The sequence below is a fragment of the Alligator mississippiensis genome, chromosome 2 (assembly GCF_030867095.1).
Source record: "Alligator mississippiensis isolate rAllMis1 chromosome 2, rAllMis1, whole genome shotgun sequence".
Classification (NCBI taxonomy): Eukaryota; Metazoa; Chordata; order Crocodylia; family Alligatoridae; genus Alligator; species Alligator mississippiensis.
In genome coordinates this window covers 34,416,132-34,430,180 of record NC_081825.1, presented here as the reverse complement: position 1 = coordinate 34,430,180, position 14,049 = coordinate 34,416,132, and the positions used below count along the sequence as shown (strand labels likewise).

Sequence of the window (14,049 nt, the reverse complement as noted above, 5' to 3'; positions counted from 1 at the left end):
TATGACACCACAGACACGTCTACGGTGCCACATACTGCATGTTCTCCATGCTTGCAGTGCACAGGGTTTTTGACCTCTGGATATCCAGGGGTCAAAAAAACCCACAGAGAAAAAATGTGGAGCAGTGCACACAGGTAAAGTGCATGCTGCTCAAAAGCAGAGCCAGGCCTGATGAAGTTGCACTGCTCCTGCTGCCAGCCAGGCTCCGCGCAGCAGAATCGCCACTGCTGCTGCTGCCCCAGGAGGCCCCCAGGATCCTAGGTAAGGCTGCTGGGGCTAGCTCAGTGCTGGCCCTGGCCTCCGCCACCTCTCCTGGGGTAGCTTGTCATGCTCTGGAGCACACGTGGCATGAGCTTTCTTTGGGGACAACTAGCAGTGGCACAAGGTGCACTGCTGCTAGTTGTACCTGGGGAATTAAACGTTCACACTATGTGTGGATTTGTCCAAGGGGTTGAAACCTAGTGATAGTAAGCTGTAAAGAGAGAGAGAGGGAGAGTTTCACAGACAATTAAGAATCTATGTGGCAAACTTCTGAACAGCAGATTTACCTCCATATAGAGAGGAACTTGTCTGTTAGCTGACTGAGAGTGTAGAGTTGTCTTCTTCTCTCCTGCGCCAAAAGAAGATGATAGTAAATAGGCAGTAGTGCTATCAAATATAGATAAGGACCACTCATGAAGGAGAATGGTGGATAGGAGCTATTGCTTTGGCAGTTTTCCACCCTATGGCCATTAGCAGCACATCATCCTGTGTAATTAGAATAGAGAGACCTGCCAACAAAATAGCAAGTTGGAAATCAAGTGTTCTAGGTTGCGTGTTTCTATAACAATGGCTTTAAATTTTATGGCATACTATAAATGATGGAACCTCAAAAATCCCTATATGGTAATAATAGGCCAAATCACCACCTCAGTGGGAACAGGTCTCAGAGGGAAGACACCCGTATGTAGAGCTCCTTGCAGAAATTCCATCATATTGTGTGGTTGGGCATGGTGTGCCTCCTGTCAAGGCCCAGAAACCTCACAGGGTGCTGGGGTCTGTGGGAGACCAAGGCAAGTCACCATATGCTCCATTCCTCCAGTGGAGTGCAGTTCTGGACCCTGCTGCTCTCACTCCTGCTCTACCTGACAATACTATGGTGACTGAGCTGTACATCTGTGGGTTTCTCCTTTAAAGGGGATCTCTGCTGAGGAAGGAGCTCTGTGGAAAAGACAAGACCACTTCAGGCTTGTGAATTCATCTCTTTATGAATTTGTCTTCTGCTCTCGTGGAACCACATCCAGCTGACTGTCTCTCCTACCTGTCAAGGTAGAGGTCTAACTATCAAGGTCTGCACCTTGGGTAGCAGCAGTGGCAAGCCCTGGACTGGTTGCATCAGAGGCAGTACCTTGCACCCCCTTAATTAGGTGCCCAGGTCTGTTGCTCCAGTCACCCTTCCCTTGTTATGCTGCTGAATTAGGGGGTCTTCCATACCCTCTGGGAAAGCATGAGCCAGGGAGATGGCTGAGCTTTATACCTTGCACTAAGGAGAGATTATCAGACCTCTCTGAAAACAGCAAGGAGCTTAGACAGGTGATTAAGCAGTTAGCATATCTAGAAAGGGGTATGCCTGGATCCTGGTGGCCAAGAGCAGCTCAGCTGCAATGTCCTGCTTCCATAAACCTTTAACAGGGAACCAATTGCAAAGAAATGTGGCACAGAGTTTGGCCTTATTTTAAGGAAGGCTAAAAGCCCTAGCCTAGCTTGTGGGTACAAAATAGTAGCCTGGTGAATGTCTTACAGAGAGAGAATTATCAGGGCTATAACATTTAAATACAGATTAAAGAGTTGTATAGTCCAGTGGTACTCAATTTATCCAGCCTTCTGGGCCAGATGATTGATGTGGGACTAGTCCACAGGCCAGATCCAGTGCACAGGGTTGGTTTGTAGGCTGAATCCAGCATTGCTGCAAATGTAGGAACAATTAATGCTGCTACCACTCCCTCACTGCCAAATTTCCAGACCCATGGGGAGCCCTGCGAGCCAGATGACATGGCTTTGTGGGCCACAGGTTGAGCACCATTGAGGTTAAATGTGTGTGTAAGTATCTTGGTGAACTGGAAACATTCTGAGTTAGCTAATCTGGAAAAGGTACAATTTCATTTTAAGCAGAAGAACTGCACTTCCTACAACACTGAGCCCCAGCCAGTAGGAATGATGATTAGATGGTGATTATAAATTTAAAAGGTAAAATGAAAAGGTTAGATTTCTTATGCTGATGTTGCATGTGTATGCATTGTACCGTGGGTCATGCCTATTATCATATAAATATCTTACAACTATGAATATTTTATGTATTGCTAGAAACTGATTAAAATGCAAGAAAAAGCTATGTTTCTGGAGTACCATGAATAATTAAAAACCTATAAATTAATAGGGACTTGAAGTACTGAGGCAGCTTCAGCTCTTCAGCAATTAATTTCTGATTTCAACATTAGTTAGATAGGGCTAAAGCTGAAATTACGTCAGGAAGATTTGTTCTGGGGGACGGATCCTCAATGGTATGAATTTGTGTCAGTCCTTTGAAGCTATGAAGTGATGCTGATTTTCACCAGTTGAGAATCTTGTCCTGGCTATTAAAGAGGCCTGAGATTCCAAGGTAAATACACGGGGAGAGAACACAATTTCACAAAATGTAATTTCTATACTTTTTAATGTTGAAAATATTTATTTTCAAATAAAAGCTCCTCCTTCATCAGCTTTTTCTGATGTCACATTTAGTATTTTGGCTTTTCAGAGATATATCAAATATGACAGGCTGGAAAGCAAAAGCATTTCTGTAATCTCTCATCATTAGTAAATACTGCCAAGGAAAGCTATTAAAATGCATGGAAAATAAAAAGACTAATGTTTAATCATGATGAATTTTCTATTCCCCCCCTCCCACCAGTGTATGCCAAGTGCTTTAATACCTTTCAGTGAAAACCATCATAATGGTGCAAAATTATTAGTTTTATTTTGGAGACAGCAAGTACATGTGATGACAAACAGAAGCTGGTTTAAATACAGTTTTAAATACAGTCTCTTCAACACAGTATTGAAAAGGTTTCACAGTTTAACAGAGGTAGAACTAACTAGTTTACTTATAATTAGTTAATTATGAGTGTAAGAAGACTGTTTGTTATTTATATAAGGGTATGAACAACAAATAAGGTGAGTAAACAGGAAGCTGGGCTTTACCACAGGTAACCGCATCTGCCCACTCTAACTCCACGGCAAGTAAGACCTAAACTGAGAAAGGTTTGCCCTCAGTGAAAATGGGATGAATTATTGTGGTTTGGCTTACTGTAAAGTAAGAGCAGACATAAAGACTTTTTTTTTGTTTAAAATACCACAGTACCTCTATGTGGTGTCTCTAGTGGGCGCTATGAGTACCTTACCACCTCGTTTGGTTGGGGTGCCCCCCAACTCTCCTGCCACGACTTGCTGTTACCTGATGAAGGAGGGGTTCAGTGGTTTTTCTCTTCCCGGGTGACCCAATGATGGGGATACTCACAGCCCATTGGCAGAGCCAACAAGAGAGAAGATGATGGTGACAATGATGACTGAAAGGAGTGCCCCTCTCACACCACACCCTGCGGTGTTCCTCGGGGCTCTGCCTCCCCTACACCCCGTCCACTCGCCAACCGCTTGGCTGTTCTCCTTGCTGCTCTGCCAATCTCTGTAAGACCCCCTCTCCTTTGTCATCGGGGTCTGGCGTCAGCTTCAGGCAACCGTCAGGTCACCTAGATGTCAGTGCGTCTGGAGCCACAGCCCCTGATCCCCAAGGACTGCTCTCCTTGGTGTTTTGGTGTCCTTCCCTCCCTTCTGAGGGAGAGAGGCGCTCCTTCTAAGCTCTGAGATTGCGGGGCTGGGGGTAGTCTGTCCCCAGCCTGATGTCTGACACTGCCCCACCCCGCCTTTGTAGCAGAGCAGTGTCTGACAGGCTGCTATTGCCTGTCAGACACTGACAGGCAATAGCCTGTCAGTGTCTGACAGGCACAGGCCTCTGCTGGCCTGTGCCTCTGCTGGCGGCTCCAGCACAGGCCTCTGGAGCCGCCGGTGCTGCCTGTCTGGCATGCTCCCTGCTGGTTCCCTCTCTCTCTCTCTCTCCCCTTTGCCACTGCCAGCTTCTGGCGGGGCTCTTAAACTTCCCATGGCAGTGTCCTCAGCTGCCGCAATTAGCCTGGCACTGCCTCACCTCAGGAGCAGCTGTTTAAAGAGCCGGCATAACGCCAGCTTGTGCGGCTGCGGCTGTGGCTCTGGCTTTGACTCCACTTGCGCTCCTGGTGGTAAGTCTACCAGGGCCTGGGGGGGGGTCTGTTTATCCACCCCAGGGGTACCTGGGGCTGCCCCCAGCACCTGTGGTGCCTGTGGGAGCTTCTTGCTGCCATACTCTACCAATCTACAGGTCCTCTGGCCCCTATGGCTCACTTGACAGTCCAAAACACATAATTGTGATTACATCATGCATATTCCCATCACAATATCTGAATTGCACTCCCACGTGTCTGCACACTCGCTTGTCCATCACCATCACCCTTTCCTGTCACAATGACACAACCTCACTCCTGACTCCCCCCTTTCCCCTGTTTATTTCCCAGTCCTTTCAGTCATCACTGTCACCATCTTCTCTCTTGTTGGCTCTGCTACCGTCATTGTCGTCATTGTCATCTTCATCGTCACTCTCTTCAGGATTCTCACCCCTGAACAGTCTGTGCCAATCCGTTCTCTTCCATATGATTTCCACAATCTCCTCCCTGATGTCTCCTATCACTTTCTAATAGTACCCTTGCATCTTGATTCATTGCATTTTGACACAGGCCTCTAATGAGAGGTTTGTGTGCCTGTACATGAGCAAGTTCCTGGTCTTCCACAGGTGTTGGTTGTAGCCATATTTGTCTAAGGACATAGGCAGACAAGGTTCTTTGGGTAAATGTGATATCTTTTTTTAGAAGAACTGAATAGTTGGAAAAATTGTTCTTTGCAAACTTTTGGGCACAAACACCTTTCTTTAGGCATAGGGAGAGTCTGCTTTTGGTGATGGTGTTCTGTTGTGGGGTGTAGTTATTGTGGAAGTGGTGGAGATGTGTTTAGGAGATTTTACATTTCTTGTCCTAGCAAATATTTCTTTTACATTTCTTGTCTGGACCCATTCAGTGTGCTTTGGGTCATAGGAAATTTGCTTCTGGTGCTAAGATAGGCAAGGTTCGGTGCTTGTTTAAAGGCTAGGATGGGTGGTTCTAGGAATATCTCTTTTTAAAAATTGGTCTTCTAGTATGGGTTGCAATTGTTTGAGCATTTTCTATATAGGTTCTAAGGAAGGATGGTATGTCATAACTAATGGTGTGCAATTTGTGGGGAATCTTCTTTTTGTACTGCAGCAGTTCTTCACGTGGTATCCTGGTAGCTCTTTCAAAAGTGTGTTCTATCTCTCTGGAGGAATGTCCTTGTTGAGAGAGACCCTACCCCACAACATCTCACAACAGAACCGTCACCATTCCTGGATCTTATACCTGTACCTCCAGAAATGTAATATACCTCATCCAGTGCGCTAAATGCGCTGATGGAAAATATGTAGGAGAAATAAAACAACTTTGTACCAGAATGAATGCACACCAAAAATCTATCGAAGACACAAATACCCAATGACCTGTGGTGCACACTTCTCACAAGACAACCACTCTCTTTCTAATCTCTCAGTTCTAATCCTGAAATGGAATCTACAAAACACCTTTTGTAGATGAGCCTACAAACTTCACTTCATAAATCTACTGGATACAAAAAAATCACGGACTAAATATAGACATTGAATTTATGGCACATTATAACCTGTCTTCCATTCAATAACCCTAGGTAACGTCTACATTTTACCAGCTACATTCTATCACCAGAGCAACATTTTCCTTCCCTCCCTCCCCCCCACCTACCTGTCTCACACCTATTGTCTCCCATGGCCTCTGATCCTCATTGCCACCTGTTTGCATTTTCACAGACCTGCATTTTGCACATTGACTTCTGTTTCATCCAGGAGAACACAAAACAACAGCAGATTCTCCCTCTTCCTGAAGGCTTGGAAAGAAAAATTTTTCCAACTATTTAGTTGGTCTGATAAAGATAACACATTTACCCAAAGCACCTTGTCTGCCTATGGTCTTCCACAGGGAATTCCTGAAGCAGGAGATGAATTGGTTGAAGTGGACCATTGGGGTCTCCTGCTGCTTGGAGAGGTGCCAAAAAGCGCTGCTTCTCTGGTTAGGATTTTGACCCCTGTCACCATGTTGAGGAGTGTGAACACTTTCCTCCACATCCCTTTGGCATATGAACGGTGCCACAGGTGGTGGTCGACTGTCTTTGCCTCCCACGGGCAGGTTTCTGTGGGGCAGTGTGGTTGGCTTCTTTGCCACTCTGTGTCGCCGCTCTGGGCTACTTGCCAGTCCATGTCTCTGTATTCCTTCTGCAGGTCCTTGTGCAAGATCATTTTCTATACAGCCTAACTGCTGTCACTGGGGAGAAAGTCCATGGGCAACACCATATCCCTTTTCCTCACCACCTCCTGTATCTTGTGTTTGTTTGCTAGAGTCATTGGGCCTTCTTTCTGTAGTTCATACGTGGTGGTCCTTAGACTTATGCATGGTAGTATGTGCTCTCCGCCACTCTAGATTCAGGGATCTGAACCCGACTCCCTTTTGATCGGCTGAGGGCAAAGACATTGCTGAGACACTACAAAGACATTAGCTGATGTACAGTAAAGTCCTGCCCCTGTTAACATGCTGTCATTTGTTTGTCCATACTCTGTGTTTCCAAGTCCTATGAAAGATGTTAGAGATGACCAACAGAGGTCTGTGGTATGCACTGCATTCAAAAGCTTGTCTAAATCTATCCCAACCATGCAATTAGTCCAAAAAAAATCACTTACAAAACCCTGCCTCTCACTGGATTATCATGGCTACAACATCATTCCAACTTTATGAAAAATGTCGGTTGGATAACTTTTTTTGATAGACCAAATCCTAGAGTTCTTACTCATATGCAATTCCCATTGAAACCAATTAAAATTTTGCCTAAGTAAACATTGATGTATTGGAAGTTTGAGACTAAAACCATCCATAGTTCTTTGAATTACTATATGAGGATTAAATTTTGTCTTGTGTATAGGGAGCCTTCACTGAAGTGAGTAGGAGCTGCTCATATGTATTCTGAAGTACCTGTATTATAGGTTATGCTATGAAACCAGGACTGTCCAACTTTCAAGAGACTAGGGGCCACACCAGTGGGGGCTGTACACTCAGCAGCCACACCAGGGAGAACCATGGGACTCTGCACTGCACATCCCATGGACGCTACTCGGGACTGGATTAACCCTTTAGTGGGCCCTAGGCAAACAAACTTGTGTGCCCCTACTTAATACTGTATATATAATATTACTTTTTTACACTCAATAATTATGATATGTAAAATAAGCACAACTGAGCCCCTTCTTCCTTTTGTGCCTAGTTTGCCTATGCATTAATTTGGCCCTGGCGCTACTCCATCATTGCACCAAATGTCTACAACACCCCTGTGGTGCACCAATGTTCCCATGCTTGTGCCCACTGCTATACCAGGCACTCTCCTACTGCACCACATGCCTTCAGCTTCCCCCACCCCTACTGCACCACATGTCTGTGACTCCCCCATCCTGTGCTGTACCATGTGTCCCAGGCTCAACCTCAGCTCTTCATGCTGCTGCAGTGCTTCACCTCCTGGGGCAGGGGCAGGGGCAGGGGCAGAAGTGGCAGCTGGCAGAGGGATGGGGAGCCTGAAGTCTTCAGCTGCTATTGCCTCTGTAACAATAGAGAGCAGGTTCGAGTAGGAGCTTGGGGGGGGGGCAGGCTGCAATTTAACCTTTTATGGCCCTCATGTAGCCATGGATGCCAGTTGCACAGTCCTACTCTGAAACTATTGGCAATGGTCAAAGATTCTCCAGAGCCAGGCTAGGTATGGTTAAGATGTATCAAATGTGTAGCCAGCAGCACACAAGGGAATTATAGGAATAGCTTTACATCTGGTCATCCCAGCCCAAATGATGAGGTACCCATTTACAACTTGATTGACTGGGAGCCTGGCAGCAGTTGGAGGAGGACTTGAATGACACCTTTGGAGCCATAGCAAGATATGCCACAAAAATACTGTACATTAAAAGTCAATTTTTATTATATTAAATTTCATAGATTTCATAGAGTATAGAGTCAGAAGGGACCCAGTGGATCATCGTGTCCGACTCCCTGCCCCGGCAGGAAAGAGGACTGAGGTGAGATGACCCCGGCCAGGTGACTGTCAAGCCTCCTCTTGAAGACCTCCAAGTTGGGTGATAGCAGCACCTCTCTTGGAAGCCCATTCCAGACTCTGGCCACCCTTATTGTAAAAAATTTCTTCCTAACGTCTAACCTAAATCTACTCTCCACTAGTTTGCACCCGTTATTCCTAGTTACTCCCTGGGGTGCTCTGGTAAACGGTGCATCCCCAATTCCCTGCTGTCCTCCCCTGATAAATTTATAGGTGGCTACAAGGTCACCCCTCAGCTGTCTCTTGTGAGGGCTGAAGAGATCCAGATCTCTCAATCTCTCCTCATAGGGTCTTTCACGGAGACCACTAATCATGCGAGTGGCACTCCTCTGAACCCTCTCCAGATCCTCCGTGTCCCTCTTGAAGTGCGGCGCCCAAAACTGGGCACAACTGTGGCCTGACTAATGCTGCATAGAGGAGGAGCATCACCTCCCTCGATCCGTTGGTCATGCATCTGCTAATACACAACAAGGTGGGATTGGCTTTGTCGATGGCCTCGTTGCACTGCTGACTCATGTTCATCTTGGAGTCAGCTATGACTCCAAAATCTTTCTCAGCCTCTGAGCTGCTGAGGAAGACATCCCCCAACCTGTAGGTGTGCTGGGGGTCCCTCTTCCCTAGGTGAAGTACCTTGCATTTGTCTTTGTTGAATCGCATCGTATTACGTTCTGCCCATTGATCTAACCTGTCCAGGTCAGCCTGTATCTGCTCCTTGCTCTCTGGTGTATTAACTTTGCCCCATAATTTGGTATCATCCGCAAACTTGGAGAGGGTGCTCACCACACCCTTGTCCAAAACGCTGATAAAGATATTAAACAACACCAGCCCAAGGACCAAACTCTGTGGGATCCCACTGCCCACCTCCTTCTAGGCTGAGAATGACCCGTCAACCACCACTCTCTGGGTGCGGTCCCTAAGCCTGTTAGCCACCCACCTGACAGTGTAGGCGTCCACTCCACAGCCCGTTAGCTTCCCTATGAGACTAGGATGCGAAACTGTGTCAAAGGCCTTCCTAAAATCCAGGTAGATGACATCGGCCTCAGCTCCTGTGTCAACGCAGTGTGCGACCTGGTCATAAAAGGCTATTAGGTTTGTCAGGCAGGATCTACTTGTGAGGAACCATCGTTTCCCCTGCTGGGCCTTCACAAATATGCTCTTTGATTTTTTCTAGTATTTTCCCAGGGATAGAGGTAAGACTGACTGGCTTAAAGTTACCCAGCTCCTCCTTTCTCCCCTTCTTAAAAATGGGCACCACATTGGCCTTTTTCCAGTCCTCAGAGACCTGTCTGGAGCACCATGAGAGCTCAAACAGCTGTGCCAGCAGCTCAGCAATAACACTGGCCAATTCCTTCAGCACCCGTGGATGGAGGTCATCCTGGCCGGCTGACTTGTACCCACCCAGCCCTTCCAAGTGCTTTTTAACTAAGTCAGCACTAACCTTTGGTGGTCTGGTGCCTTTTGGACATCTGTCCATGCTCAAGGTGGGGGGCTGGTCTCGATCAGTATTAAGGAATACTGAAGCGAAGAGCTCATTGAAGAGCTCTGCCTTTTTCTCTGCATCAACCACCAACTGACCTGATTTGTCCTGCAGGGGCCCTATGCTACTCTGTGCTTTCTTTTTGCTCGCTATGTATCTGTAGGAGGACTTTATATTGTCCTTAATTGTTGTAGCGAGCCTAAGCTCCAATCTTGCCTTGGCTGGACTGTAAAATTAATGTTTACTTATTAAGTAAAATTCATGTTTACTTATTAACTATTAGTTTAAATGATTGTAAATTTATTACTGTTTATTTATGATTATTTTAATCTGTATTGCCAATCTATATTTTCTGTCTTTGAATGGCAACTTTGGTGACTGATCACTTTTTAATGGTGGTACCTGTCTTTAGGAGTTAAAAAAAAACCCATAGGCATAACAGAGAAATCACATGTATTTCAGGACTTGGAAATACAGCTCAGGGAATCAAAACAAGAGATTCTGGAGTCAAAGAGTACAATGAAAAAACTGGAGGAAGAACTACCTGTTGCCAAAGATAAGCTAATACTGCAGGAGAATGAAATACTGAGGAAAGCAGGTAAGAAGTTCACTAATGTCTCTCTCAAACATTTCCCCTTTTGAGTCATTCATACTGAAAATTCCACAAATGAAACATGTTTGAAATGTAAATCTTGCTACCACAGAAGGAATGGAAACTATGCTGAATGCCCAATGCAGAGCTGCTAATGCAGCAGATGAACTGAAAGACCAGATAGTGCAGTTCCAACAAAAGACTTCCACCAAAGAGAGCCACAGTGGCAAGAAAGACTGTGAAGATACAAAAGTGCCAAACCAGGTATTTGCTCCCCTCTCTTTTATGGCATGGGACTCTAAATTGAAATCAGTGGGAGGTTTTCTTTTGACTTCATTGGGGTTTGGATCAAGCCTGTAGGACTCATTCCTGCAAAACACTGAGTGCTGAGTGCATTGCAGCAAAAGCACTTAAATACATGCTTTACTGCTTACTTCAAACACATGAGTGGCTCTGGGGACTTCAGTTGAAGGCTGGGTAGATTTGCATCTTATAGACTAACCAAAGTAGATATATAGCACAATTTTTTGTGAAACATGCTGCTAGTTTCTTCAGTTGAAATTGGGCTGAAATGCTGATTAACATAAAAAGGGTAAACAGTTCTATTTTATTTAGAATCTTAACCAAAAGTAGCCTAGCCCAAAAATAAGAGCTATTAGCTATTAATGCTAACTAATCATCCCTATTAGGAACTCCCTTATCACAATGTCCCTGTTAATTAGCCAACCCAAACACAGTTTCTTATCTGTTAGTTCCCTTACTGGATCAATTTACTTGGATGTAGGAAAAAATATACCTGTTATCATAGACATAGCAGGGGGCAAAATAAATTCTTCCTCTTTCCATGGCTGAGGGACTGTCCTTGGGAAGATCTCTAGCTTCAAAAGCAATTTGCAGTGTGAACAGTGTGAAAAGCTTAACTGTAAGAGATGTGTACAGTCCTGGATCAGTCCATTAAAATTAACAAAAGTAAAAACCAAAGTTTTCCCATGGAATTTACCCTGTTGGACAGGGATTCCTTTACAACAGAGACTCCAGGATTTTACCTTGATTTTGTCCAGTTATAAGGCCAATGTGTTTTATAGTCAGAGGACCCTGCAGCTACCATAAAAGACGATATGAAGCAGTGGCAAAAAGAAGAACTTTGCAAAATCAAACGTCAGTCAGATGAGGAGAAAATGCGTTTGAAGGGGCAGCTGGTGAAGGGATTGGAGGACCTTGTGAAAAAACATACACTGGAAATCAAGTCAGTACAAGCTTCCATGGAAGCTGAAAGTAAAACATTGCAGAAGGTAGGTATGTTCTTCAATTAACACATAGTCTGATTAATTTGTATTTAATCTAATTGGTCATGGTAGCATCATTTGAATTATCTTTATTGGAGGCACTTTGAGTTACTGGAGAATGCAAAGATATTATTGCTATGTTTTTAAAACATGAGTTGAGCTGGTGCATCTCTATAAAAAGCTTCACAGACAGGAAGGTGAATTTATCCTTGGTATGTCAACTGAGTACTTAGCAGCACTTAAGCTTGCAAGCCTGAATATGATACTGGGGTGATTAATATAAAATCTGTCCCAAGAAATAATGTATAGTGGTTGTACATTCCACTCTCTGCTTTATGTTTCTATGGATCTCTGCGCTTCAGAGTTCAAATATGTTGATCCAATACATGCTTATACACTTTATAAATGTAAGGCCCAATCCTGCAAATTCTGAAATTTTTTTTGTAGGGCAACAGAATTTGAGGGCATTTTTAACACCTCATAGATTTAGGTCCAGAGTGCAAGTATTGCTGGTCTGGTGAGACAGTCAAAATTGTGACTAAATAAGTTGAAATAAATAGATTGATGCTAATGCATTTTGGAAGAACAGATTGAGATTCAAAATGGTATTGATTAATTGGAGAAATGGTCTGAAATCAATAAAATTAAATTTAGTTAAGACAAGAGCAAAGTGCTACACTTAGGAAGGAAAAATCAAATGTACTGATACAAAATAGGGGACGTATGGCTAGGCAGTAGCATTGCAGAAAAGCATTTGAAAGTTATAGTAGATCACAATACAAATACAGCTCAACAGTGTGATGCTGTTGTAAGAAAGCCAAATATTCTAGGATATATTAGCAGGAGTGTCGCGTGCAGGACATTAGAGATAATTACTGTGCTTCATTCAGCTGGAGGACAGTGTCCAATTTCAGGCACCATCCTTTAGAAGGATATAGACAAATTGGAGAAATTCTAGGGGACAGAAACAAAACTGATGAGAAGCTTCAAAGCACGGGGATGGACTAGATGACCTCAAGATGTTCTTTTCTGTCCTACATTTCTGTGGTTCAGAATGATCTTTTATAAAAGTAGTGAGTATGACAGCACATCGTTGTATCTCATTAATCAATACCCATGCACTCTCCCAATATTCTTGCAACCTTTTGTTGAGTGACGATGCGACCTAGGGGACAGAGCTGGGTGTGAGCAGACAGTTATTTTAAGTGCTCCCACTTATTCTCTCAGGATACGGGACATACAAATTACGGCAGAGTAGAAGAAGGCAGCATCTTATTGTACATTAGCTGCCTTGTGGAAACTGCTTGTGTGCACCCACATAACCTTTGGTAAGTGGAATGTAAAATAAAAGTAATTTACTCCTCCTTCACTGAGGGCTCAGCTACTGTAGGTAGTTTCTACTTATCACAGGGTGAGAGCATGCATGTGGGCAGTTACTGTGAAGCAGGTGAAATCCTCACCCTCCTTTACCCTGACGTAAGTTGTTTGTATATCCATCATTTTAGTGACCTTAGACAAGTCACTTCACTCTTTGAGCATGCCTATACTGCCTCTGTGCCATGCAGGAACACCACTCTGGAGCATATACCACCTACTTGGTGCCTGTCCACATGCCTCAAGTCTTGGAAATGAAGCAATGCAGCCACCTTAGAATGTTTGTTTCTTTTTCAATTTTAGGAGCTTCAGCTGCAGTTAGAGGAACTAAGAAAGAAATCTGAGAATGAAATAAAGCAGCTGCAGAGAGAGAAAGAAGCCCTAAGTGGGAAACTTCAAGATTCCTCACTTGAGGTACGCTGGGTATAATTCTACCCTGATGTTAAAAGGAATCTGAATTCTGATAAGAATTCATAATGAGATTCATAATCTTGTCTGTAACTAACGTCCAAGGGAATATGGAATGAACATACCCAGAAATACGAGAAATGGTTGTTTTTAAATGTCTATAAAGACTTAAAATCCTTTTTGTTTTGGCTGAGATTCGTACAGTACTGTATCTTTTATTTTTTTATAGCTGTTTGGTGAGAAATATGACTCAACCAGGACTAGACTGTGACTTGAATTGTGGGCTCCTGGCAGAGGGTAAATAAGAATTAGAACCTTCCTTACACATCTAGATGTGTTTCCCAGATCTTTGCTCCAGGATCCTGAGAACAGTGGCATAGAGATGCTTTGGTAGATGTGGGACAAAATCTTGAGGCAGGTCCTTTTGAGAGGGGGACCCACTTGCCTTGGTGGATGCTTTGTAGGGAATGACCCTCATGGGATGCAAAAATCTGATGGTAGGGATAAGGAGAGCTGCTTGCTCATTCCTTGAAGCAAAGGGGTCGAGAGAGCAAAGGAACGGAATG

The 14,049-nt window shown here is 44.3% G+C and overlaps 1 protein-coding gene across 1 annotated transcript in view; it reads left to right on the top strand.

Moving 5' to 3' along the window:
- Window positions 1–14,049, top strand: part of FAM184B (family with sequence similarity 184 member B) — a 93,547-nt gene that overhangs the window by 44,426 nt on the left and 35,072 nt on the right. Inside the window, exons 3-6 of the mRNA XM_019480034.2 lie at window positions 10,286–10,421; window positions 10,528–10,679; window positions 11,501–11,707; window positions 13,379–13,489. Coding sequence (XP_019335579.1) covers window positions 10,286–10,421; window positions 10,528–10,679; window positions 11,501–11,707; window positions 13,379–13,489 — 606 coding nt within the window. The remainder of the gene's footprint in view (window positions 1–10,285; window positions 10,422–10,527; window positions 10,680–11,500; window positions 11,708–13,378; window positions 13,490–14,049) is intronic.